This window comes from Polyodon spathula, chromosome 46 (assembly GCF_017654505.1).
Source record: "Polyodon spathula isolate WHYD16114869_AA chromosome 46, ASM1765450v1, whole genome shotgun sequence".
NCBI lineage: Eukaryota > Metazoa > Chordata > Actinopteri > Acipenseriformes > Polyodontidae > Polyodon > Polyodon spathula.
In genome coordinates this window covers 786,198-808,337 of record NC_054579.1, presented here as the reverse complement: position 1 = coordinate 808,337, position 22,140 = coordinate 786,198, and the positions used below count along the sequence as shown (strand labels likewise).

Genomic DNA, 22,140 nt, shown 5'->3' with positions numbered 1-22,140 from the left:
GCTGATAAATTCATTGTAACTCATTTGAACAGAGGATTGTAGAAAGTTTACTCACCCTCAAAGTTCTGCTGTGAGTGAGCGAGCGAGTGTGAGTGAGCGAGTCTGAGGGAGTTTGTGAGAGTCTGTGAGTGAGTGAGCAAGTTTGAGGGAGTTTGTGAGTGTGTGTGCGTGACTGAGCGGGTGTGGGTGTGTGGGAACGAAGCTTTCGTGAAGTGAGCTTAATATATACTCTGTGATTTCAATTAGGAAATACAATTAAATTTACAAAAACAAACCCTGATGATCTGTCAGCTCTCTGTGAAGTCAGCAGCTGCCCCAATGTAATACTGAGCAGAAAGAGCTATTGGGATCTCAGTAATGCCACAAAATACTTCCATCTGCAAATATCGCTCTCTCTCTCTCGATTGTAACAGGGAATTTTCAGAGCGTTTTCCTGCAATTAAAGTACTAGGCTGTTCTAGGTGCCTCTGGGAAGTCTAGAACACACACCACTAGCGTCTAAAGGCAGTGAAAATGAGGTCTCTCTTTATTGTAGTGATTGAATACAAGAGCGCTCCAGTCTCAGAAGGAGGGACACACGAGTCCTGCGGACGCTTGGGTTAAGTCATCCTTTCATCCACTCCAGTTTGTTTTGCCTGCAATACACTAGCTGTGCACTAGATGGCGCTGTTGCTAATATAAAGGCAGTGGGGTTTGAGGAGCTAGTGGTTAGATAAAGAAAGCGCTGTGCTGCAGTGTGGAAGGCAGTGGGGTTTGAGGAGCTCAGTGGTTAGATAAAGAAAGCGCTGGGCTGCAGTGTGGAAGGCAGTGGGTTTGAGGAGCTCAGTGGTTAGATAAAGAAAGCGCTGGGCTGCAGTGTGGAAGGCAGTGGGTTTGAGGAGCTCAGTGGTTAGATAAAGAAAGCGCTGGGCTGCAGTGTGGAAGGCAGTGGGTTTGAGGAGCTCAGTGGTTAGATAAAGAAAGCGCTGGGCTGCAGTGTGGAAGGCAGTGGGTTTGAGGAGCTCAGTGGTTAGATAAAGAAAGCGCTGGGCTGCAGTGTGGAAGGCAGTGGGTTTGAGGAGCTCAGTGGTTAGATAAAGAAAGCGCTGGGCTGCAGTGTGGAAGGCAGTGGGTTTGAGGAGCTCAGTGGTTAGATAAAGAAAGCGCTGGGCTGCAGTGTGGAAGGCAGTGGGTTTGAGGAGCTCAGTGGTTAGATAAAGAAAGCGCTGGGCTGCAGTGTGGAAGGCAGTGGGTTTGAGGAGCTCAGTGGTTAGATAAAGAAAGCGCTGGGCTGCAGTGTGGAAGGCAGTGGGTTTGAGGAGCTCAGTGGTTAGATAAAGAAAGCGCTGGGCTGCAGTGTGGAAGGCAGTGGGTTTGAGGAGCTCAGTGGTTAGATAAAGAAAGCGCTGGGCTGCAGTGTGGAAGGCAGTGGGGTTTGAGGAGCTCAGTGGTTAGATAAAGAAAGCGCTGGGCTGCAGTGTGGAAGGCAGTGGGTTTGAGGAGCTCAGTGGTTAGATAAAGAAACGGCGGGCTGCAGTGTGGAAGGCAGGGGTTTGAGGAGCTCAGTGGTTAGATAAAGAAAGCGCTGGGCTGCAGTGTGGAAGGCAGTGGGTTTGAGGAGCTCAGTGGTTAGATAAAGAAAGCGCTGGGCTGCAGTGTGGAAGGCAGTGGGTTTTTTCAGTGGTTAGATAAAGAAAGCGCTGGGCTGCAGTGTGGAAGGCATCTAGGTTTGAAACCCAGACTCTTAAAGCCTTTATAACCGGTCACTGTGGTTTGATTTCGCTGGGGGGGGATGGACCGCAGAAAGGTCATAACAGAATAGCATTTTTATTTAAAAAAAACAACAACATTTTCTTTCTGAATGAAGTGTAGATTTATAAATGTGTTTATGTGGGTGTATAACTTGTAAATATATATGTATTTATTGTAGAGATGTTGGCAGAACCTGTCGGTTTCAACCTTAAGCTTAAACTGCCTCCCGCCTCGTGCAAATCCTGAATATTTTAACGGAAAAAGAACGCTGTGTTTGATTTGAATTTCTGCGTCGGTTTAATTTTAATTAAATTTTAACCGCCTCATTTGTTTGTGAAATTTCTCACTGCTGTGTAATTTCACAGCCCGCTAAAGCCATATGCAAAATATCAACCTTCGCTTTGAAATTCATTTTTTTTTTCTTAAGTCTTTTATCAAATTGGAAAGCGTAGATAAAAACACGCGAGACTCTCAGGTGTTTTCTTCAAATATTTTAATATGTAATATACCCTACACTTTATATTCATACTTGGACTGTTTGTTTTTCGTTTTGTTTCCTTGGGTAAAAAAAAAAAATATCAGATACGGCGACCCAGAGACGGTGTGGGAAAACACTCTGAAATTTTACAAGAAAAACACGAAATTAAAAACTGTTTTTTTTGTCACAGTAAGTACCATTATCTAGGTAAACAAACCCAGACTCTTATTCCTTTATAACCGGTCACTGTGGTTTGATTTCGCTGGGGGGGGTTTAACCGCAGAAAGGTCATAACAGAATAGCATTTTTATTTCAACAACATTTTCTTTCTGAATGAAGTGTAGATTTATAAATGTGTTTATGTGGGTGTATAACTTGTAAATATATATGTATTTATTGTAGAGATGTTGGCAGAACCTGTCGGTTTCAACCTTAAGCTTAAACTGCCTCCCGCCTCGTGCAAATCCTGAATATTTTAACGGAAAAAGAACGCTGTGTTTGATTTGAATTTCTGCGTCGGTTTAATTTTAATTAAATTTTAACCGCCTCATTTGTTTGTGAAATTTCTCACTGCTGTGTAATTTCACAGCCCGCTAAAGCCATATGCAAAATATCAACCTTCGCTTTGAAATTCTCTTTTTTTTATTTCTCCTAAGTCTTCTCTCAAATTGGAAAGCGTGTTTTATTCTCCTCTCAGTTCTCTCTCTGTGTTTTATTCTCCTCACAGTTCTCTCTCTGTGTTTTATTCTCCTCACAGTTCTCTCTCTGTGTTTTATTCTCCTCACAGTTCTCTCTCTGTGTTTTATTCTCCTCACAGTTCTCGCTCTGTGTTTTATTCTCCTCAAATCTCTTTCTCTGTTTTATTCTCCTCTCAGTTCCTCTCTGTGTTTTATTCTCTTCTTGGACTCTGGTGTTTTTCGTCTCTTCAGTTCTCTCTCTGTGTTTTATTCTCCTCTCTCCCCATCCCTCTCTCTATGCTCTCTCTCTCTGTTTTTATTCTCCTCAGTTCTCTCTCTCTGTTTTATTCTCCTCTATTCTCTCTCTGTGTTTTATTCTCCTCAGTTCTCTCTCTGTGTTTTATTCTCCTCAGTTCTCTCTCTCTGTTTTATTCTCCTCAGTTCTCTCTCTGTGTTTTATTCTCCTCTCTTCTCTCTCTGTGTTTTATTCTCCTCAGTTCTCTCTCTGTGTTTTATTCTCCTCCTTTCTCTGTGTTTTATTCTCTCAGTTCTCTCTCTGTGTTTTATTCTCCTCAGTTCTCTCTCTGTGTTTTATTCTCCTCAGTTCTCTCTCTGTGTTTTATTCTCCTCAGTTCTCTCTCTGTGTTTTATTCTCCTCAGTTCTCTCTCTGTGTTTTATTCTCCTCAGTTCTCTCTCTGTGTTTTATTCTCCTCAGTTCTCTCTCTGTGTTTTATTCTCCTCAGTTCTCTCTCTGTGTTTTATTCTCCTCAGTTCTCTCTCTGTGTTTTATTCTCCTCAGTTCTCTCTCTGTGTTTTATTCTCCTCAGTTCTCTCTCTGTGTTTTATTCTCCTCACAGTTCTCTCTCTGTGTTTTATTCTCCTCAGTTCTCTCTCTGTGTTTTATTCTCCTCAGTTCTCTCTCTGTGTTTTATTCTCCTCAGTTCTCTCTCTGTGTTTTATTCTCCTCAGTTCTCTCTCTGTGTTTTATTCTCCTCAGTTCTCTCTCTCTGTTGTATTCTCACAGTTCTCTCTCTGTGTTTTATTCTCCTCACAGTTGTCTCTCCTCTCCGATGGGCGGCTGGTCTCGCTCGGCGGTGCTGCAGCTCTACAGAGCCCTGCTCAGAGCGGGGCGCCCCCTACAGTACACCGACCGCAACTACTACCGCGCGGCGCTGAGCCGGGAGTTCCGCCGTTGCCAGGGGCTGCGGGAGGGGGGGGAGAGGGAGCTCGCGCTGCAGAGGGGGCTCGTCTTCCTGCACAGCGGCCTGGGCGGGCTGGTCTAGAGTCCCGGGCGTGGGGTGGGGGTGTTGATCTAGAACCATATAACGGTTCTAGAACCCCAAGCAAGGATCTTTCTTCTGGAGCTATAGATCAGAGGGGAAGTTCTGGAACCCCAAGGGGGAAACTGGTCAAGAAATTGGAGGAGAATTATCAAGAACCTTTGTGCAGAGGAGGTGAGAAGCTGATCTAGAACTTTATTTTAGAAATCTAGAACCAAACGCAACCGAATTATAATAGATGTATTTTCTCAATGAACAGTGAGAATCTGTACATATACACACTGAGAAATGATCTGGAGCTGGGATTCAATCAAGAATGCCAGACGCTTCTAGGGCGACCAGACTATAAAGAAATATCTAGAACTCCTCAATTGAAAGAGAGAGACCAGTGAAGACTTTATAAACCACGGTCGGCTCTAGAAAAGAGAATTTGCTCTAGAAGACTGGTATTGAAATAAAGAACAAGTTAAAGTGGCCGTGGCATGAGGGGTGAGCGGCCGGTGACGTTCTCGCAGAAACTTCACGGAAGCTGAACCCCCAGTTTCAAGTTGGGAGGAGGAGGTGATAGGATTTGGAAGATAGACAGAACACAGACTCGCAGGTAAGGGTGGAAACCAAGATCCCTGGAGAGCTGATTCATGCTGGATAAATATCCCACTATTACCACCAATATACTGCAGCTCTCTCCACTATAAAACCAGCTACAAAACTCCTTCAACCAAACTCTATCTACAGGGCTGGGAATCAGACTCCCATTGCACAGCAGTGTGATCCAGTCCAGGTTTTACTGCTACCAGCTTGATCAGCCCCCAGTGTGTCTAGCTAACAAGCTCAGGTGTGTCTGATTATTAAACTCCTAGTGAAAGCAGGACTGGATCACACTGCTGTGCAGCGGGAGTCTGATTATTAAACTCCTAGTGAAAGCAGGACTGGATCACACTGCTATGCAGCGGGAGTCTCATCCCCAGCCCTGTTTGTAATGTGTGTGACACGAGACGCTCGTGTTTTGCAGGTGCTGTGATGGCAGGAGTCGGGAGGGACCCCAAGGGGAGGAAGGAGGATAGCGGGATGGGGGGAGTCATCGATTTCGTGCTCTCCAACGCCAAGCTGGTGCTCGGGTTCGGGGGGGCGGCGATGTTGGGCATCGCCACGCTGGCAGTGAAGCGGGTGAGGGAGAGACGCGAACCAATTCAGAGTCAATTGTTACAGTGCATTGTGGGTGAATTATCCAATGTATTGTGGGATCCCTTATCCATTGTTGCAGTGCATTGTGGGATCCCTTATCGCATTTGTTATTTACAATAAACAGTGAATCATGTTAATGTGGCTAGCTATTTATACAGTGTGTGTGTGTGTCTCTGTTTGGGAGTCTCTGTGTGTGTGTGGGAGTCTGTGTGTGTTTGAAGCAGTGAATATTATCGCTGGTTTTATATAGAATAATATTATAATAATTAACCCCAGTTCTGCACCTGCACAGTAACAACAAAAAAAGACATTTAAAGTAATTGAAATCTTGAGCTGTCTTTCCTCTGCCCAGCTGTTTCTGTGTCTGTGTTGAAAGCTCAGCCCGGCTGCTTCCTGACCCAGGTTTCGTTTTTTCGTCTCGTCGTTTTTGCTCCAGATGTACGACCGAGCGGTCAGCGCCCCTGCCAGCCCCACCAGGATGGGCCAGTCGGGGCAGAGGAGCTGGGAGGAGCCGAGCTGGCTGGGGTCGTCGCCACGGTTACTGAACAGCGACATGAAAACCAACCTCAGCCGGTCTTTGCAGACTCTGCCCACCGGCGACTCTGCGTCCGGAGTCTGTGAGTCTGTGGATGTCTCTGTGTGTGTGTGTGTGTGTGTGTGTGTGTGTGTGTGAGAGTCTCTGTGTGTCTAGCTGTGTCTGAGTCTCTCTGTGTGTGTGGGGGGGGGAGTCTGTGGGTGTGTGTCTGTCTGAGTGTCTGGGTCTGTGTGTCTCTCTCTCTGTATTAATATCTCGTCTCTCCCCTCCCAGGCTCGCGGGGGGCGGGGCCACTCTCGCGGGGCGCGGGGCCCCGGCAGCGCGTGTCTCTCGGTGAGAAGCTGCGCTGGTTCTACGAGACTCGGGTTCGGATCTCCCCGGAGGAGCAGAGCGGGGCGCGCAGGGCTGTGCTGGAGATTTGCTCCCAGCTGCTCTCCTCCCTGCGGGACAGGCTCCCCGACGCGCCACTGAGAGACCCGTACCCCAGCGGCAGCCTCTACGACGACCTGCAGGTGAGGGGGGACCCCCAAACTCATTTCATTAATCTCCATCATCATCATCATCATCGTCGTCATCATACTGGTTTATACAAGGACGTAAATAATAATTGTGCAAGGGTAGCTAATCAATCTTATTATCATCCCTGAGCTTGTTAGCTAGACACACTGGGGGCTGATCAAGCTGGTAGCAGTGAAACCTGGACTGGATCATGCTGCTGTGCAACAGGAGTCTGATTTCCAGCCCTGTAGATAGACTTTGGTTGAAGGAGGTTTGTAGCTGATTTTATAGCGGAGAGGTGCACTGTATTGGTGGGGTATTTAGACGGAGAGATGCAGGGCTGGGATTGCACAGCAGTGTGATCCAGTATTGCACAGCAGTGTGATCCAGTCCAGGTGTTCACTGCTAGCTCAGCTGTGTCTCATTATTAAACCAGTGTGTCTAGGACTGGACACACTGCTCAGGTGTGTCTGATTATTAAACTCCTAGTGAAAGCAGGATTGGATCACACTGCTGTGCAGCGAGAGTCTGATTAAACTCCTAGTGAAACCAGGACTGGATCATAAAAACCACCCACAAACCTCTCTGTCCCTGTCCAGGTGGTGACGGCGGACCACGCCCAGTTGATGGTCCCGCTGGTCCTGGAAAAAAACCTGTGGTCTCCCGTCCCCGGCGAAGAAACCATCATGAACGTCCCGGGATTCTGGCTCGTCCGCCGGGAAAACCTGGAGTATTACCCCCGGGGGACGAGCTACTGGGACCGCTGCGTGGTGGGGGGCTACCTCTCCCCGAGGTCCGTCCTGGAATCCTTCGAAAGGGTCTTCCGCCACTCCATCAACTGGATGGCCGTCGGCGCCGCGCTGGGCTACGGCATCCGGACGGCCGTGCCCTCGGAAACGATCGCGCTGGAGGTCCAGTACGACCACGACCGCCGGCTCTTCCTGGACTTCCTCCCTCTGGTGGTCTTCGAGGACACCGTGCTGATCGCCAAGCCCCACAGGCTGGAGAAGTTAGCTAACGTGTGGCGCCAAAGCTTCCGGGCCGACCACACCTCCAGGCTCCAGGGGGCGGACCGGGACGACGGCGGCTGCCGCTGCCTCTGTCTCAAGCTGCTGAAAGGGGTGTGCAAGCTGAACCCCGCCCTGGGGAAGCTGGACTCGGGGCAGCTCACAGCCGCAGTGCTGGCGGTCAGTAGTCGGAAGAGAGACTGGTCGCCGGGCGACTTGCCCGAGCGTTTCCTGCTGCTGATCAGGGAGCTGGTGGGGTGGCTGGAGGAGGGGTGCCTCCCTTGCCCCCTGGCCCCCAAGGTCAACCTCTTCTCCGAACTCACCCCCCAGGAGATCGACGAACTGGGGTACACCCTCTACTGCGCCCTGTCCGAGCCGGAGAGCCTGCTGAGGACTTGACAGGTTCTAGTGTTTCACTGTAACGCAGAGCCATTGCAGTGCCGCTGTCTGCCTGTCTCTCATTGAAGATCATTGAGGGTATAGTGAGCACACTGGGGTCCCATTCTACCAGCCTCACCCCACTGCAGCTGCCCTATACTTGTGCTACCATTGTAGTGTAATACAGAGCCATTGCAGTGCCGCTTCTGCCTGTCTCTCATTGAAGATCATACCAGTGAGCACAGTGGTCCCATTCTACCAGCCTCACCCCATTGCAGCTGCCCTATACTTGTGCTACCCCAGTGTGTCTGTCTGCACACCACCCCCCCCTCCCAGCTGTGCAGTGTGCTGGTCATGCTGGGGTCTGCTAGCTGGGTTGTCTGGGAGCGTTTGCAGTGGGATGTCAGCGGGAACGAGGAATGGAAAAAGGAGGAGAGAGGACTGTGCTGTGCGAATGGGTTAGTGGCGAGAGTAGGGTTTTTGGTTGCTGATTTTAAGATATGTAATGTGTGTGTTAATCTGCATAGGCAAATTTCAGCAAGAGCCAATCAGAATCGTGTTCGAAATATTTACCGTAAAGCAGGATTTTTTCTTTTTTCTCCCCCCGGCAACTGAATTTCGCAAACGGCCGCGAAGATCAGTTTGTTGCCTCGGTAAATATTCGAGCTGCTTTTGAATGCGTGGCGCGCGCGTGTGAGGAATATGTTAATGAGCGAACGAAATGGCCTCGTTTTACAGGATTTTGAAGGAGGTCTTAGCTGCAGGGTGTGTTTTTATTTTGATTTACACAAGCTTTAAGTGAGAAATGTTTTAGGATGTCACGCACGCACACACTGACGCACAGACACACGCTCGCTGACGCACACACACACACACGCCTACTGTGAAGCCATCCAGAAATATTCGCCAGTCATTTTTTGCGTATGGAGGGAGGGGGAGAAGGCTGCAATATTTTTTGCACGTATATCTGATTCCTCTATCAGGGCTGCTTCGTGTCTCACAACAGGGGGCGCCAAAACATTTCAGGGATGTGATTCACCAAAATATTTTGCTCACAAATAGTGGCTGTGTGTGTGTGTGTGGGGGGGGGGGTAGGTAGTATTATTGTATTTAAGAATTAAGTTAAAGATGCATCAGGTCAGAATGAATCCTTGATCAGTGTTGTTTTGAAGTCTGACTCTCGGATCCTGTTTTCTGACGCAGGCTTCATGTTTCCAGTGTTACAAAAACAGAACAGCGTCCCCCTTTTAACCTCTGACCCAAGACTGTGATCATGTGATTGGTTTTGTTTTGGGTCGAATCTTTTTTGTTTACCCCTCCCCTCCCTATTTTAAAGCCGTTTCTCTTTGGTCAATCTGAGTGGTTCTGGTTTCCTCCGACAGCGAGTTTGGATCATTTTTTAAAAGCTGCCTTTGAGTTTATCTGGAGAATCTCTACCTGCTGGACAGGACCCCCCCGTCCCCCCCCCACCCCGAGGTCCATGATGACAGCTCAGCCAGCCCCGCCCACTCTCACCCTGTCTATCAATGTGGAGTGGGCGGGGCTGGGCATGACAGCAGTTAAAAAAAACCATGAGGATTGGAAAGGGGGGGGGTACTAAAAGTGATTGAAAAATCTTGAATAATGAAATTATGATGTCATTTTTAATTTTTTAAACGGCTGTCTTGTCTCTGACGCAAACTGCAATGCTGTCCTGATTTTAATGAAATAAATACATGCTTTGAAAACACTGTGCGGACGATTCTGAACGCTGTAAGATTTCTCGCACCTCTTTCAGCTTCTTTATAACACTGCGGCAACAATCAATAAACGTTTGCCCTGTCCTGACAGAGATGATGGTCTTACTGTGTTTTTATATTCCACTCCCATATAAAGCAACGTGTTTTTTATTTTTATTTAAAAGTTCAATGGATACAAATACGTTTGTGTCCAAATCTATCTTTTTTTTTTTTTTTTTTTTAATGCATAAAACAAATCAAAATCTGTGAGGGTGCAGGTGGTCGTCTAGCTTGCAACCAAAAGGTATGATCTTATTATTATTTTACATTAGTGTTACTGTAGCAGGCACGTTTTAAACGCTGGCTTTCTATTGGCACCGTCGTTTTAAGTCTGCTTTCCCCCCACAGATCGGCCCTGCGTGTCGTTATATTGAGATTTACCCTTGCAAAGACTGTAAAGGCGATGCTGACCAGTAAGAACTACAAACATGGATCCCGAATGCCGGGGTTTCTATTGATGTCGCCATCTTAATTGTAGTTTTTATTTTCAATTTACAGCCGCGCTGGGATTGAGTGGGTGATGTGCGGACGGCAACGAATCATTTATTTTTGTAACTCTTTCGGCGCCAAAATATTTACAGACGTCAGTAAAGGTTTATTTTTCTAAAACAGACGGTGTTATAACATTTAAGTTTTGATGTAGTTTCTCAGCAATATTATTATTATTATTATTTTTTCTTGTCACTTATTTCAGGATTTAAATGGTTTTATTTTTATAACGCGCCAAATTTCAGAAAACTTTTTTAATGACGTCACGGGTATAAAATACCACATTGAAAACATCTAAAAAAATAAAATTATCAATTTTAAATAAGCTGGAACTGAATATTAAAAAAAAATGAAGTATTGTTTTGAAGGTGGGTGTACAAAACGTGTTTTAATTGGTGGTTAAATATATTGAATAATAATACATTACTTAAAACAATCTTATAAAAGTTGTGTATGTAAATTTATATAATTGTTTTCACTTTGTCTTTGGAGTTAAGTTAAAAAAAATAAATAAATAAACAGTAGCTGTTTTAATTATATGTACTCGGAATATGCAAATTTATTGACAAATAACTGAAATTTCCCGCTGGACTTTATTTGACTTTAAAAATCTGTGGGCAGATTTTCCACCAAAACAAAAAAAAAAAATCATTTTATTGCCTCGTCGACCAATCAGCTCTCAGAGTTCACGTGATCGCCAGCCCTTCAGCCAATCAGAGCCCGGGCTCGTCACAGCCAGGGTGCGTGATCAGAGAGAAACAAACCGAGCGGGTTGTGACGTCATTGCCTTTTATAATCGATATATTACCGATTACAAAAAAAAATAAAATTCATCTGTAATGCGAATTTAAATAGCAAATTTGTATACAGCTATCTATATTTAATATCTGTATATCTTTGCACGTAGGTTTTTCAAGGTTAAATCAATATAGTACTCTCTCTTTTTTTTATATTTTATTTTTATTTTTTTTTTATAAATACAGACACGTTGTAAAAGAGCAAGAGAGATATTGCCCGGCTGTACCAAAGACACAGCGGTAATGTAATTTAACTGGAATTTTAAAACACTAAAAAAAAATAAAAATAACAAAAAAAGCCGCTTTGACCAAAAATTAGGGAGACGTTCTTTTTGTCAGCGTCAAATTTTAATTTAATAATAATAATAATAATACACAACGTGTTGTAATCATACTGCAGCGAGCCCCTCTGTTTGGACTTTACTAAGCATAAAATACTGAAAACACAGTTTGTTAATTTCACGAATTAATGTTTTAAATTAGTAACGTCGTTTTGTATTTTTATTGATTGATTGATTTTTTTTTAAAGCGTTACCGAAACCGGATTTGCGCGGAGTGATACCCAGCAGAGGGGGCACAGTCCCGGCGGCAGGATACTGCGGCTGTAGCGCGGTCAGTATAAAAGCAGCCGCCGGAGCCGCGGCGCCTCATTCCCTTCACAGCGGCGAGAGAGAAAGAGCAGGAGAACAAAGAGAGAAAGCGAATCGCTGCAGCGGCAACATGGCTCTATAGCGGCGAGCGCAACGGCAGAACCAGCAGCGGCGCGAACAACAGTGCAGCGCATTTTATTTGGCAAACATGGCGTAAGTATATATTTAAATATACGTGAAGTGGCTTTTATGTAAGGAATGTTTTCTTGAATTTCGCCTCGGTCAACTTCCCCTTTTTAACTTGGGACAAAGATAAGGAGATGTGATCCCTTTTATTGGGCTGGGTAAATAATAATAATAATAATAATAATAATAATAATTTGTTCACAAGCTTGCTTTCTTCAGGTTAAAGTGGAGCGAGAGGTCGAACCTTTTTGAACTTGAGAGAGAACGCGTGACGTAGCTCGGCAACCGCCGCAACATCCAACTGAAATAAACACAATAATAAATAAATTAACTCGGTTAAAACATTTTCAAAATTTCATACCCGTAGATTTTTTTATTACTGTACAGCTATTTAAAATAGTTTTTTTTTAAATCAAATTTTTGGTAAGGACCTGCGCCAAAAAAAAAGGTATTTGATATATATATATATATTGGGCTGTTTGCGGTTTTAAAACCAGGTCGAATATTTTAATTAAGTTTTGAAACGAATCGTTTATTTTTTTTCACAACGTGGCACCGCCGTAAAATGGCGGCCGCTTCTCGCTTCCTCGCTTTCACCGGCCGCTCTTCCTCCTCCCTCTGCCTTCCTCCCTCCGTGGGAGAGTGTTAACAAACGCGCTGGCAGAGGGAGGGAGTCGCGGCTGATTCACTCGCCCGCTGAGGACGCTGCTATGGGAACGGGTTGGGGTGACGTGGCCGCGGGAAAGGGGGCGGGGCCCCGATCGAACCATGCCCATATTTGGGCATGAGATGGAACGGCGTGGGCGGGGCCTTGGCGGGAAATTGTTGGCAGCTGCTGTTGCCTCTGGAGTCGTTTTCAAGGGCTGGGGGGAAAAAACAAAGCTTTTGTTTACGATGAAACCAGACGCTTAACATCTAACAGAGTGCTCTCAAAAGACCCAGCTTTCTTACTTGCGCACACTTACAGCTGTATAGCTCGTTGTGATCCTGATTTAATTGCAGCCTGGTTCATCTTGTATTCTAGCAGTGTTGTGATTTGCACTGGCTAGTGTAAACTGTGTTTTTAAAATATGAGCCTTGCATTGTAGCCCTTCCTGTCCTGCTCTGTGACAACTGTGTGAGTCGCCTGGGAGAAAAGCAGGCGTCTGATAAATAGAGAGAATAATAGAGAGGCTTGCTGGCACAGCGGGTTACAGAAAGGGGGGGGTCTTGATACCAGGAGGTTCAAATCCTGGCTCGACTCGCTGTGTGTGTGTGTGTGTGTGACCCTGAGCAAGTCACTTCACCTCCTTGTCCTTCGGAGGAGACGTCAAACAAACGCGGTCCTATTGGAAGAGACTCTGCAGCAGCAGCAGTTGTTGGTGATGCAGAGTTCACCCCCCTAGTCTCTGGAAGTCTCTTTGGGGAAAAAGCCTCCGCTGAACGACTGTTATTATTATTAATCTATCTCTTCCTGTATCACCAGGTCCCTTGTGATTTTCCCCAGCAGTGCTGCAGTCGACAGCAAACTATCCCACCAGCTCGACGACGACTCCTCGTATTCTCTCTCTCTACGAGATTCCTCCCGGATACCAACATCACCCGACTCCCACCGCCGCTACGCATCACTGACATCCTCCTCACACGATGACCTCGTCCGCCCTGACCTCCGACCCCCTAGGGGGGATCTTGGACTCCCTGCTCTGGGGGTCCCCTTTGTTTCCGACGGCTGAGCTGGAGGGGGGGGGCGCGGGGGGGCTCTTTCTCTCCAGCAGCAGTGATGATGATGAGGAGATGTTTCAGTCACGTCTGAAGGAGTTTGGGTCCCCCTCTTCCTCCCCCCTGTCTCCCCCCTCCTCCTCACTCTTCTCCTCCTCCCCCTCCTGCTCTCCGTTGCAGTGCCCCCTGGGTAAGGGCTCGTCTGTGGAGTCGATTGATTGGCTGCTGGATCCCTTGGCAGGAGACTGCGCTGGTGAGTGAGGAGGGGAATAATAATATTAATAATAATGAGAGTGTTTGTTGTAAATGTGGAGATTGATCAGTTTAAGGGTTGGTTTGATTGACTTTATAACATTAACTCTGTGTGTTTGTCCATCTCTTTAAAATAGCTAGCTGTCAATCTGGATATTTGTCTGTCTCCTATCTCTGTCTCGGTGTAAAATAGCTAGCTGTCTGTATAAAACAGCTATTTTATACAGAGAGATACAGGTAGCTGTTTTATATAGATATACAGATAGCTATCTTTCTAGTTTTTGTCTGTATTTCTATCTATTTGTCTATTTCTATATCTCTGTAATAGTAATCCTTCTAGATAGGATTATAGGTATGTATTGTATTGCACACACACTGCACTGGTGACACTGTGACTAGAAGCCTTTTGTCAGCTTTCATTTTCAAACTCCTGATCGTTGCAACAACAGTAGATTTAATTTGAGTTCTAATAGCATTTGTAATGTTAACCCTGTCCTCTCTCTCTCTCAGAGGATGCTTTCTCAGGTATGGACTGGATGGTGCAGAAGATTGACCTCAGTGAGCTCGACCTGGACTCTCTGATGGACCCCTGTGATTCGGGGGTCCCCCCCAGCACCCCTGAGGATCTGCTCTCCTCCCGGGGGGCGGTGTGCGACGTGGACCTGGGGCTGGAGGGTTACCTGGCCTCCTTCCCAGCAGAGCCCCCCACTGACTCGTCCTGCATACCAGAACCCCTGGACTTGCAGAACCCAGCCCTCCCGGAACCGGCGGTCGCCGTGGAGACCCTCTGGGAAACCGTTTCTCTGGCAACTGGATTCGCCCCGGCCGCGGGAATCGGAGTTCAGCTGGAACTGGAACCCCTGCTGGAGAGGGAGCCCCTGTCCTCCTCCTCCTCTCCTTCTGCCCTAGAAGATCATCCATCTTTCTCTCTGGAGCTCGGCAGCGAAGTTGACATCAACACAGCACAGGAGACTCAGTCGGAGCCCGGACTCCTGCCTTGGAAACAAGAGACACAGACCCCAGAGACACGGTTACAAACACAAGAGACGGAGCCCGGACTCCTGCCTTGGAAACAAGAGACCCAGACGATGGAGACGGAGGGTTACTGCTCGTCTGACACGGACAGCGGCCTTGGATCCCCTGAACACAGCCCTGCTTCCTCCTCGGAGCCCCGAAAAGCCCTGGCGGAAGACTCTGACCAGCCCTCTTTCACTCAGGAGCTGGGTAGCGAAATTGACATAGAGGCAGCGGCACAGGAGGAGACGCGGTCGGAGCCCGGGCTCCAGCTCTGGAAACGAGAGGCCCAGGCGATGGAGATCGAGGGGTACTGCTCGTCCGACACGGACAGCGGTCTGGGATCCAGCTGCGGCTCCCCAATCCGCACCCCTCCCTCCTCCTCGGAGCCCCGGAGAGCGACAGCCAAGCCTTACTCCCGGCCGTCGAAAGAGGAGGAGCTGGAAGTGTGCGCCCCCCTCTCGGGTCACGTCAAGTCTGCGGACAAGAGGAAGATGAAGAAGATGGAGCAGAACAAGACTGCTGCAACCCGGTACCGGCAGAAGAAGCGGTCGGAGCTGGACCGGCTGCGCGGGGAGCGGGAGGCGCTGGAGGAGAAGAACCGGGCGCTGGGAGAGAAGGCTGAGGCCATCGCCGCAGAGATCCGCTACCTGACTGAGCTAATGAGGGAAGTGAGGGAAGCCAGGGACAGGAGACTCCAGCAGGGCAAGGGCTCGGGGTGAGGCTGGAGTTTGCTTGTCTTGGAAATAATCAATAGCAGAAATAGCAGTTTGATTTTCAGATCTTGGTTTTTTTTCTTAACACATTAGACATTTCCTCCATCCCTTGCTTTTAAAGCAGTCTGGCTAGGGTTTCACAGCTGGTTAAGACAGCATCTCTCTCTCTCTCTCTCTCAAGACCAGCCTAATAATATATTTTTGTATTTATTATTTTTTCCCTGGATTTGTTACACAGAGCTGTTGAAGCTCTCAGTAGCGCTGAATTCTGACTCGCCAGAAGATGATGGATGGATTCTGTCACGAAACCTTTAAGCAGAGTCTCATGTTCATCTTTGACCTTTCGCTTCTCGACTTGTCTGTATATATTGTGGGTTAATACAGATTCTACTCCTCAATTCAAATGACAGACTGCTATTAACATGTTTTCTGCATCCTTTTGTCCTCGCATCGCTAGATGTAGTCTGTATATAAAGTCGTGTCTTTAGTGAAGAATAAACTGCAGCTTGTAATGTGAGGGTTTGAGGGCTGGGTGTGTGTCTGTGTTAAAAATAAGTCTTGTTTTTGTAAAAAAAATAAAAATAAACATTTCTTGTTTGGGATGTAATAGGTGCTTCATTGTTTTGTTTTTTTGTTGTAATTAATTACTGGTTTGGGTTATATAGAGGGGATTTGGAGACTGAATTATGGGTTTTGTGATCAAGATTACGGGAGGGGGAAAAAAACATGAATTTTCTTGTGTAGTTATTTGTAATCTGGATAACTAAACCAGCGGGGACAACTGCATTCTCTGAGATTATCTGAGAGAGGGGGATTAATCAAAACGATCATTAAAAATAAATTTTGACCTCAGCATCAATACCCCTCCCAAATCCCGGTCCTGTGGGACCCTCTGCCGGGTCGGCTGCTTCCAATCCCAACTGAGCTCTTAATCACTGAACATAGTTTGCTTCACTGGACTTCTTTTAAAAATTGTTTTAAGCTCTTGAACGCTGCCTATTTCAACATTTTAGAATTACCTTCAACTGGGCGAGTGTTTAAGAGCGGAAATCAATCACCCACACTCAAAATCAAAGAACCAATCGCAGTCTCGTATTCTCACACCACCCTGCAGAATCAACTATAGAATGAACTCATTTTGCTGGCTGGGACTACGGCTCCCAGCATGCCTCTGCTCCCGCGGCCATGGTGAGGCATGCTGGGAGCTGTAGTTCTTTACGCTGTGGGTCTCGTATCACAAGCGATACAGACCTCTATTACGATACATCATGTACAGCTGCGGGCAAAAGATTAGCAGCATCACCCTCTATATAGAATGAACTGATTCAGCTTCATAGAGTCCAGTGAAAGCTGCTGAATAATGTTCCCTTGTTATCATATTGAATTGCACCCCCTCTATATAGAATGAACTGATTCAGCTTCATAGAGTCCAGTGAAAGCTGCTGAATAATGTTCCCTTGTTAACATATTGAATTGCACCCCCTCTATATAGAATGAACTGATTCAGCTTCATAGAGTCCAGTGAAAGCTGCTGAATAATGTTCCCTTGTTAACATATTGAATTGCACCCCCTCTATATAGAATGAACTGATTCAGCTTCATAGAGTCCAGTGAAAGCTGCTGAATAATGTTCCCTTGTTAACATATTGAATTGCACCCCCTCTATATAGAATGAACTGATTCAGCTTCATAGAGTCCAGTGAAAGCTGCTGAATAATGTTCCCTTGTTCTCATATTGAATTGCACCCCCTCTATATAGAATGAACTGATTCAGCTTCATAGAGTCCAGTGAAAGCTGCTGAATAATGTTCCCTTGTTAACATATTGAATTGCACCCCCTCTATATAGAATGAACTGATTCAGCTTCATAGAGTCCAGTGAAAGCTGCTGAATAATGTTCCCTTGTTAACATATTGAATTGCACCCCCTCTATATAGAATGAACTGATTCAGCTTCATAGAGTCCAGTGAAAGCTGCTGAATAATGTTCCCTTGTTCTCATATTGAATTGCACCCCCTCTATATAGAATGAACTGATTCAGCTTCATAGAGTCCAGTGAAAGCTGCTGAATAATGTTCCCTTGTTAACATATTGAATTGCACCCCCTCTATATAGAATGAACTGATTCAGCTTCATAGAGTCCAGTGAAAGCTGCTGAATAATGTTCCCTTGTTAACATAATGAATTCCACACCCAGCGCTTTGTAGTTTTTCCAGATATTGAACGAAAAACTGACATTGAATATTGAATTCCACACCCTCTTTGTAGTTCACTCAGAGCCCAATGAAAGCTGCTGAATAATGAACGATTGTTCTGACAAAATGCAAATGACATTTCAGAAATCAGACATGAAATCCTACTGGACTGATATTACAGACTTTTTTGTTTAGTTTTTGTGATGTAATTTTGTACCTTGATTATATCATGATGTTAAATAATTAACGAGCTAAAATTATGTTCACATAGTTTCTGGGTAAAAGAAAAAAAAACAGTGAGGTGAAAACATTTTCAATGAAAAATATATTTATTATTTATGTGTCCAAAACTAAAAAAAGCTTTATTAACGTGAGATCCGACCCACGTCACCACCACGCGTGTGTGTTTCTCAGATAAGCCTCAAGACTCTGCCCGAACTCCCCAAGAAAGATAGAAAGCGAGGAGGTTTGTGTGGAAGATTACAAACACATAAAAAAATATATATAAATACGAGTTTTCATGTTGAGACGGTGAAATAGCGCCACCTGGCGGTAGTTGTGAGCTTGACAGGCTCGGTCAGTCTCTGTTCTGGTGTGCGGTGGCGCCACCGTGTGGCTCTTACAAGAATCACACCCTCACCAGAAACTCCAACAATAAAACAAATAAATACATTTTGAGTTGAATTCATTAAAAGGGATTAAACTATCATTTCTGAATAACTGTTAGCAAGTCAATTGCATATTACAGTCACGTGTTATTAAATAGCTATTTTATTTAATCTTATTAAACTAGTATTAAAAAAAAAAAAGCAAAATAAATACGAGTAATAATAATAATAATAATAATAATAATAATAATAATAATAATAATGTACATTCCAGCCGGACTTGCGCGACCTCACAGGCGTCTAAAACCGCCACACCCATCATGGCCGCCGGATCCGTCCAAGTCGCCAGCCAGCGCTGTGACGTCACGATCATTTCTTTATCAATCGCGTTTATAAATCGATAAATTCTCTGTGTGAGATTGAATCCTCGGGAGGAAAGGAGAAAACACTCACTCAGAGGACTATAATAATAATAATAATAAGAAGAAGAAGAAGAAGAAGAAGAAGAAGAAGAAGAAGAAGAAGAAGAAGAAGAAGAAAGGTAAAAGTTTCGTGCAGCACACTTGTAAGCGATACTTTGTATAAAGTTTGTATAAAGTTTGTCGCCCTGACCCCTCTCCAGCTCTCAATTACAATGCTATTCTGCGCGTCTCCTATTGGATCGGACTCTTGCAGGTATCCGGGCTCGCCTTGTTTTTGCAGTTTGCTCTTGTCTGAAACGGTTCTGGTCCGTTTGTCGGACTCGGGACCGACTCTTCTTGACTCTCAGAGGCGGGGGTGTGTGTGTGTTTTTCACTAGCAGTGTTTCTGCTCTCACAGGTTAATTGTTCATCGTGTTTTGCATCTTCACGCTTTTCAGTTTGATCTTTTTACCGAGTTTAAGTGGACTTTGTAACCGCGTCTGTAATCTGTAAAGTGTGCTGACGAGTCATGTAATATTGTATAATGGGATATTGCATAATAACTGTAAGTCACCCTGGATAAGGGCATCTGCTAATAATAATAATAATAATAATAGATATCCATACATATCTTTGCAGTGCAATTCCTGATCTTTCAGAGTGGAATCGTTTTAAAGTTTTAAAGCTTTTAAAATGCTGGTCAGCGCTCCTTCGGGAAGCGAGGGGAGGGCGATGGTGTTACTGTACGATGGGCTTATTGACGAACGACAGCGCGAACTCTCCTTGCAATATCTAGATAAAACTTTTAAACTTCTTTACTAAACAGGGCTGGGAATGAGACTCCCGCTGCACAGCAGTGTGATCCAGTCCTGCTTTCACTAGGAGTTTAATAATCAGACTCCCGCTGCACAGCAGTGTGATCCAGTCCTGCTTTCACTAGGAGTTTAATAATCAGACTCCCGCTGCACAGCAGTGTGATCCAGTCCTGCTTTCACTAGGAGTTTAATAATCAGACTCCCGCTGCACAGCAGTGTGATCCAGTCCTGCTTTCACTAGGAGTTTAATAATCAGACTCCCGCTGCACAGCAGTGTGATCCAGTCCTGCTTTCACTAGGAGTTTAATAATCAGACTCCCGCTGCACAGCAGTGTGATCCAGTCCTGCTTTCACTAGGAGTTTAATAATAAGACACACCTGAGTTTGTTACCTAGACACACTGGGGGCTGATCAAGCTGGTAGCAGTGAAACCTGATTAAATTTCCTCTTGCCCCCCCTGCAGGATGTCTTCCCCTCGTTTTGTGGTTTGGGAAAGCGAGGACCTCCTCGCATACCTGCACCCCAACCCCTGCACCCCGGGGGTCACCGTCCTGCAGCAGAAGCCCCGCCCCGGTGCTCCGGAGCCCGGTGGCCTCTTCCAGCTGCCTCTCCCCGGCTACACCGAGCTGCTGCTGGGGGCGCGGAGCGTGGCTCGGCTCCTGTGCGAGCGGCTCCCCGTGCGCCGCTGTGCCCTCATCTCCGAACCAGAACCCCCGGCCCGACTCAAACTCGTTCCCCTGCACGGGCTCGGCCCGGATTGGGAGCCCCGCCTCTCCGGGGAGCTGGAATTCAGCGCGGAGTTCAGGGGATACTGCTGCTCCAAGCGGGGGCCGCGGGCCGCGGATTCGGAGCTGGACCGGGTCCAGTCCAGGATCCGAGCCCGGCTGGAGTCCCGCGCCGTCAGCTACCGCTTCCTGGGGGAGCCGGGGGACCCCAGCCTGTTCGCCCGGATCGTGCGGGGCGAGGAGGAGCCTCAGTGGCGGGTGTGGGAAGACGAGGGTCACGTTGCTGTCCTCACTCCCTTCCCCAACACTCCCGGCTACACGGTCCTGGCGCCCAGGCAGCACCTCCCCAGCGACCTCTTCAGCCTGGGGGAAGAGGACTTCGTGAAGCTGGTGCAGGCCGCCCGCAGCGCCGCCCGGCCGCTGAGAGAGGGGCTCGGGGCGCAGAGCTGCGTCCTGATCTTCGAGGGCTACGAGGTCGACTACGCCCACGCCAAGCTGGTGCCGGTGATCCTGGGGAACAAGAAGCAGCAGCAGCAGGAGGAGGGGGAGGGGGAGGGGGAGAGTCTGCCCCCAGCGGCTGAGTTCCACAGCTCCTACCCGGGCTACGTGACATCAGCGGATGGGCCCCTGGCTTCAGAACAAGATCTCCGGCAGCTGCAAGCCCGGCTTCGCTCCGGCCTCTCCCAGACACAGACCTCGTAGAGGAGACGCAGAGCTGGCTAACCGCGCGCCCTCGGGCCGACCCCGTCCTGCGCTGCCGTCGGCTCACGCAGCCCTCGCTGAGCACGGACACAGAGATTTCTTTAACCTAGAGCGAGGCACCGGCGCGCTTCCCAGAGGACAGTTCTGCTAGAACTACGTGCATCTTTCAAAACTGCACGTGTGTTCAACGCTAGGGCTTACAGTGATTATACAATCAGTAATTCATAAAAAAATAAAATAAAATAAATAATAATAATAATATATAAATCATATATATAACAAAATGACGATTATATATATATATATATTATATATATATGATATATATATAATATATCTATATTATATATATATATATATATGTGTGTGTGTGTGTGTGTGTGTGTGTGTGTGTGTGTCAGTGTTAGTGTTATAGAGTAACATTGAAAAAATTTTTTACCGTAAATTAACACATTGACAAAAACACACTAAAAGTAAAGAAAACCAACGTACGAAATTGCATTTATGACAGAAAAGATGTTCTCTAAGGGTCACAACCTAGCAAACGAACTTCAGAAAAAGAAAAAATAATATTACTATATTATTATTAGTTATTATTATTATTTATTATTATTATTATTATTTATTTAGCCAGTGTCAGTCGTGACCCTCGCTGGCTAATGAATAATTCAGTATTTGTTGTGCGTAAATATACCCTTTCAAAGTTTCAAACTTTAAGCGTAAATATATAAAAATAAACAAAGTAATTAAGATGTTTAGGGTTCTTTAAAAAAAAAAACAAACAACAACAAAAACAAAGAAAGTCACTTCAAAAACAGCCCAATTGTTTGTTTTAACTGGAAGCGAGATTATTATTAACTTGTAAATAACTTATAACTTTTGTAAATAACTTATAACTTTAATTTGTAAAGTTATACCACTAATCTAATTAGATTTCCAACCCGCGGCTCTTTCATATTAACCGCGGCTGGGGTTTCAAAAGTAGCCCAAATACCGCGGGGAGGAGAAAAAAAAAAAAACCCGCGGGAAATAAACGCGGGGAAAAAAAAACGCGGCAAGAAAAACGCGGCCCCGGGAACTCGCCGTGAGAAACCGAAACTCACATTCCCGTGACCGGGTGGTTTCAGTTCCTCCTTTTACTGTATTTTAAATATATATATATTTAAAATAAGTTTCGGTTCTCGAATTTAAACTCCTTCTCGGTTTGGTTATGCAAAGCAGCGACCGGGAGATTTGTTTAAAAAAAAAAAACACACACACATAAAACACAACAATAACAAAACAGAAACTCGCTAAAATATCAAAGTTTCTGCTTTAAACGCGTTTCTCCACGCGGGATTTTAACAAACTGAGGTAAATTTGTTTTTAAAAATGATTATTTATTTTTATAATTTTTTTTTTTTG

At 45.9% G+C, this 22,140-nt stretch overlaps 5 protein-coding genes across 9 annotated transcripts in view; all 5 read left to right on the top strand.

Moving 5' to 3' along the window:
• LOC121306077 (histone acetyltransferase p300-like) overlaps positions 1 to 22,140 on the top strand; it is a 456,244-nt gene that overhangs the window by 282,453 nt on the left and 151,651 nt on the right.
• LOC121306197 (MIEF1 upstream open reading frame protein-like) lies at positions 2,296 to 4,178 on the top strand. Its single transcript, XM_041237952.1, has 2 exons — positions 2,296 to 2,398; positions 3,942 to 4,178. The coding sequence occupies exon 2, from the start codon at positions 3,958 to 3,960 to the stop codon at positions 4,168 to 4,170; it is 213 nt and encodes a 70-aa protein (XP_041093886.1). The 5' UTR covers positions 2,296 to 2,398; positions 3,942 to 3,957; the 3' UTR covers positions 4,171 to 4,178.
• mief1 (mitochondrial elongation factor 1) lies at positions 4,262 to 7,893 on the top strand. Of its 3 annotated transcripts, none has more exons than XM_041237871.1 (5): positions 4,262 to 4,341; positions 5,180 to 5,334; positions 5,789 to 5,969; positions 6,161 to 6,399; positions 6,985 to 7,893. In XM_041237871.1, the coding sequence occupies exons 2-5, from the start codon at positions 5,188 to 5,190 to the stop codon at positions 7,789 to 7,791; spliced, it is 1,374 nt and encodes a 457-aa protein (XP_041093805.1). In that variant the 5' UTR covers positions 4,262 to 4,341; positions 5,180 to 5,187; the 3' UTR covers positions 7,792 to 7,893. The 3 variants fall into 3 exon arrangements, with proteins under 3 accessions (XP_041093805.1, XP_041093806.1, XP_041093804.1); XM_041237870.1 differs by lacking the exon at positions 4,262 to 4,341 and adding an exon at positions 4,680 to 4,768; XM_041237872.1 differs by lacking the exons at positions 4,262 to 4,341; positions 5,180 to 5,334 and adding an exon at positions 4,678 to 4,768.
• Positions 11,476 to 15,445, top strand: LOC121306136 (cyclic AMP-dependent transcription factor ATF-4-like). The gene is made up of 3 exons (XM_041237861.1): positions 11,476 to 11,637; positions 13,076 to 13,561; positions 14,071 to 15,445. The coding sequence occupies exons 2-3, from the start codon at positions 13,237 to 13,239 to the stop codon at positions 15,294 to 15,296; spliced, it is 1,551 nt and encodes a 516-aa protein (XP_041093795.1). The 5' UTR covers positions 11,476 to 11,637; positions 13,076 to 13,236; the 3' UTR covers positions 15,297 to 15,445.
• Positions 18,370 to 20,937, top strand: LOC121306153. 3 transcript variants are annotated; one of them, XM_041237889.1, is made up of 2 exons: positions 18,370 to 18,658; positions 19,773 to 20,937. In XM_041237889.1, the coding sequence occupies exon 2, from the start codon at positions 19,774 to 19,776 to the stop codon at positions 20,734 to 20,736; it is 963 nt and encodes a 320-aa protein (XP_041093823.1). In that variant the 5' UTR covers positions 18,370 to 18,658; position 19,773; the 3' UTR covers positions 20,737 to 20,937. The 3 variants fall into 3 exon arrangements, with proteins under 3 accessions (XP_041093823.1, XP_041093822.1, XP_041093821.1); XM_041237888.1 differs by having other exon boundaries at positions 18,372 to 18,634; XM_041237887.1 differs by lacking the exon at positions 18,370 to 18,658 and adding an exon at positions 18,670 to 18,768.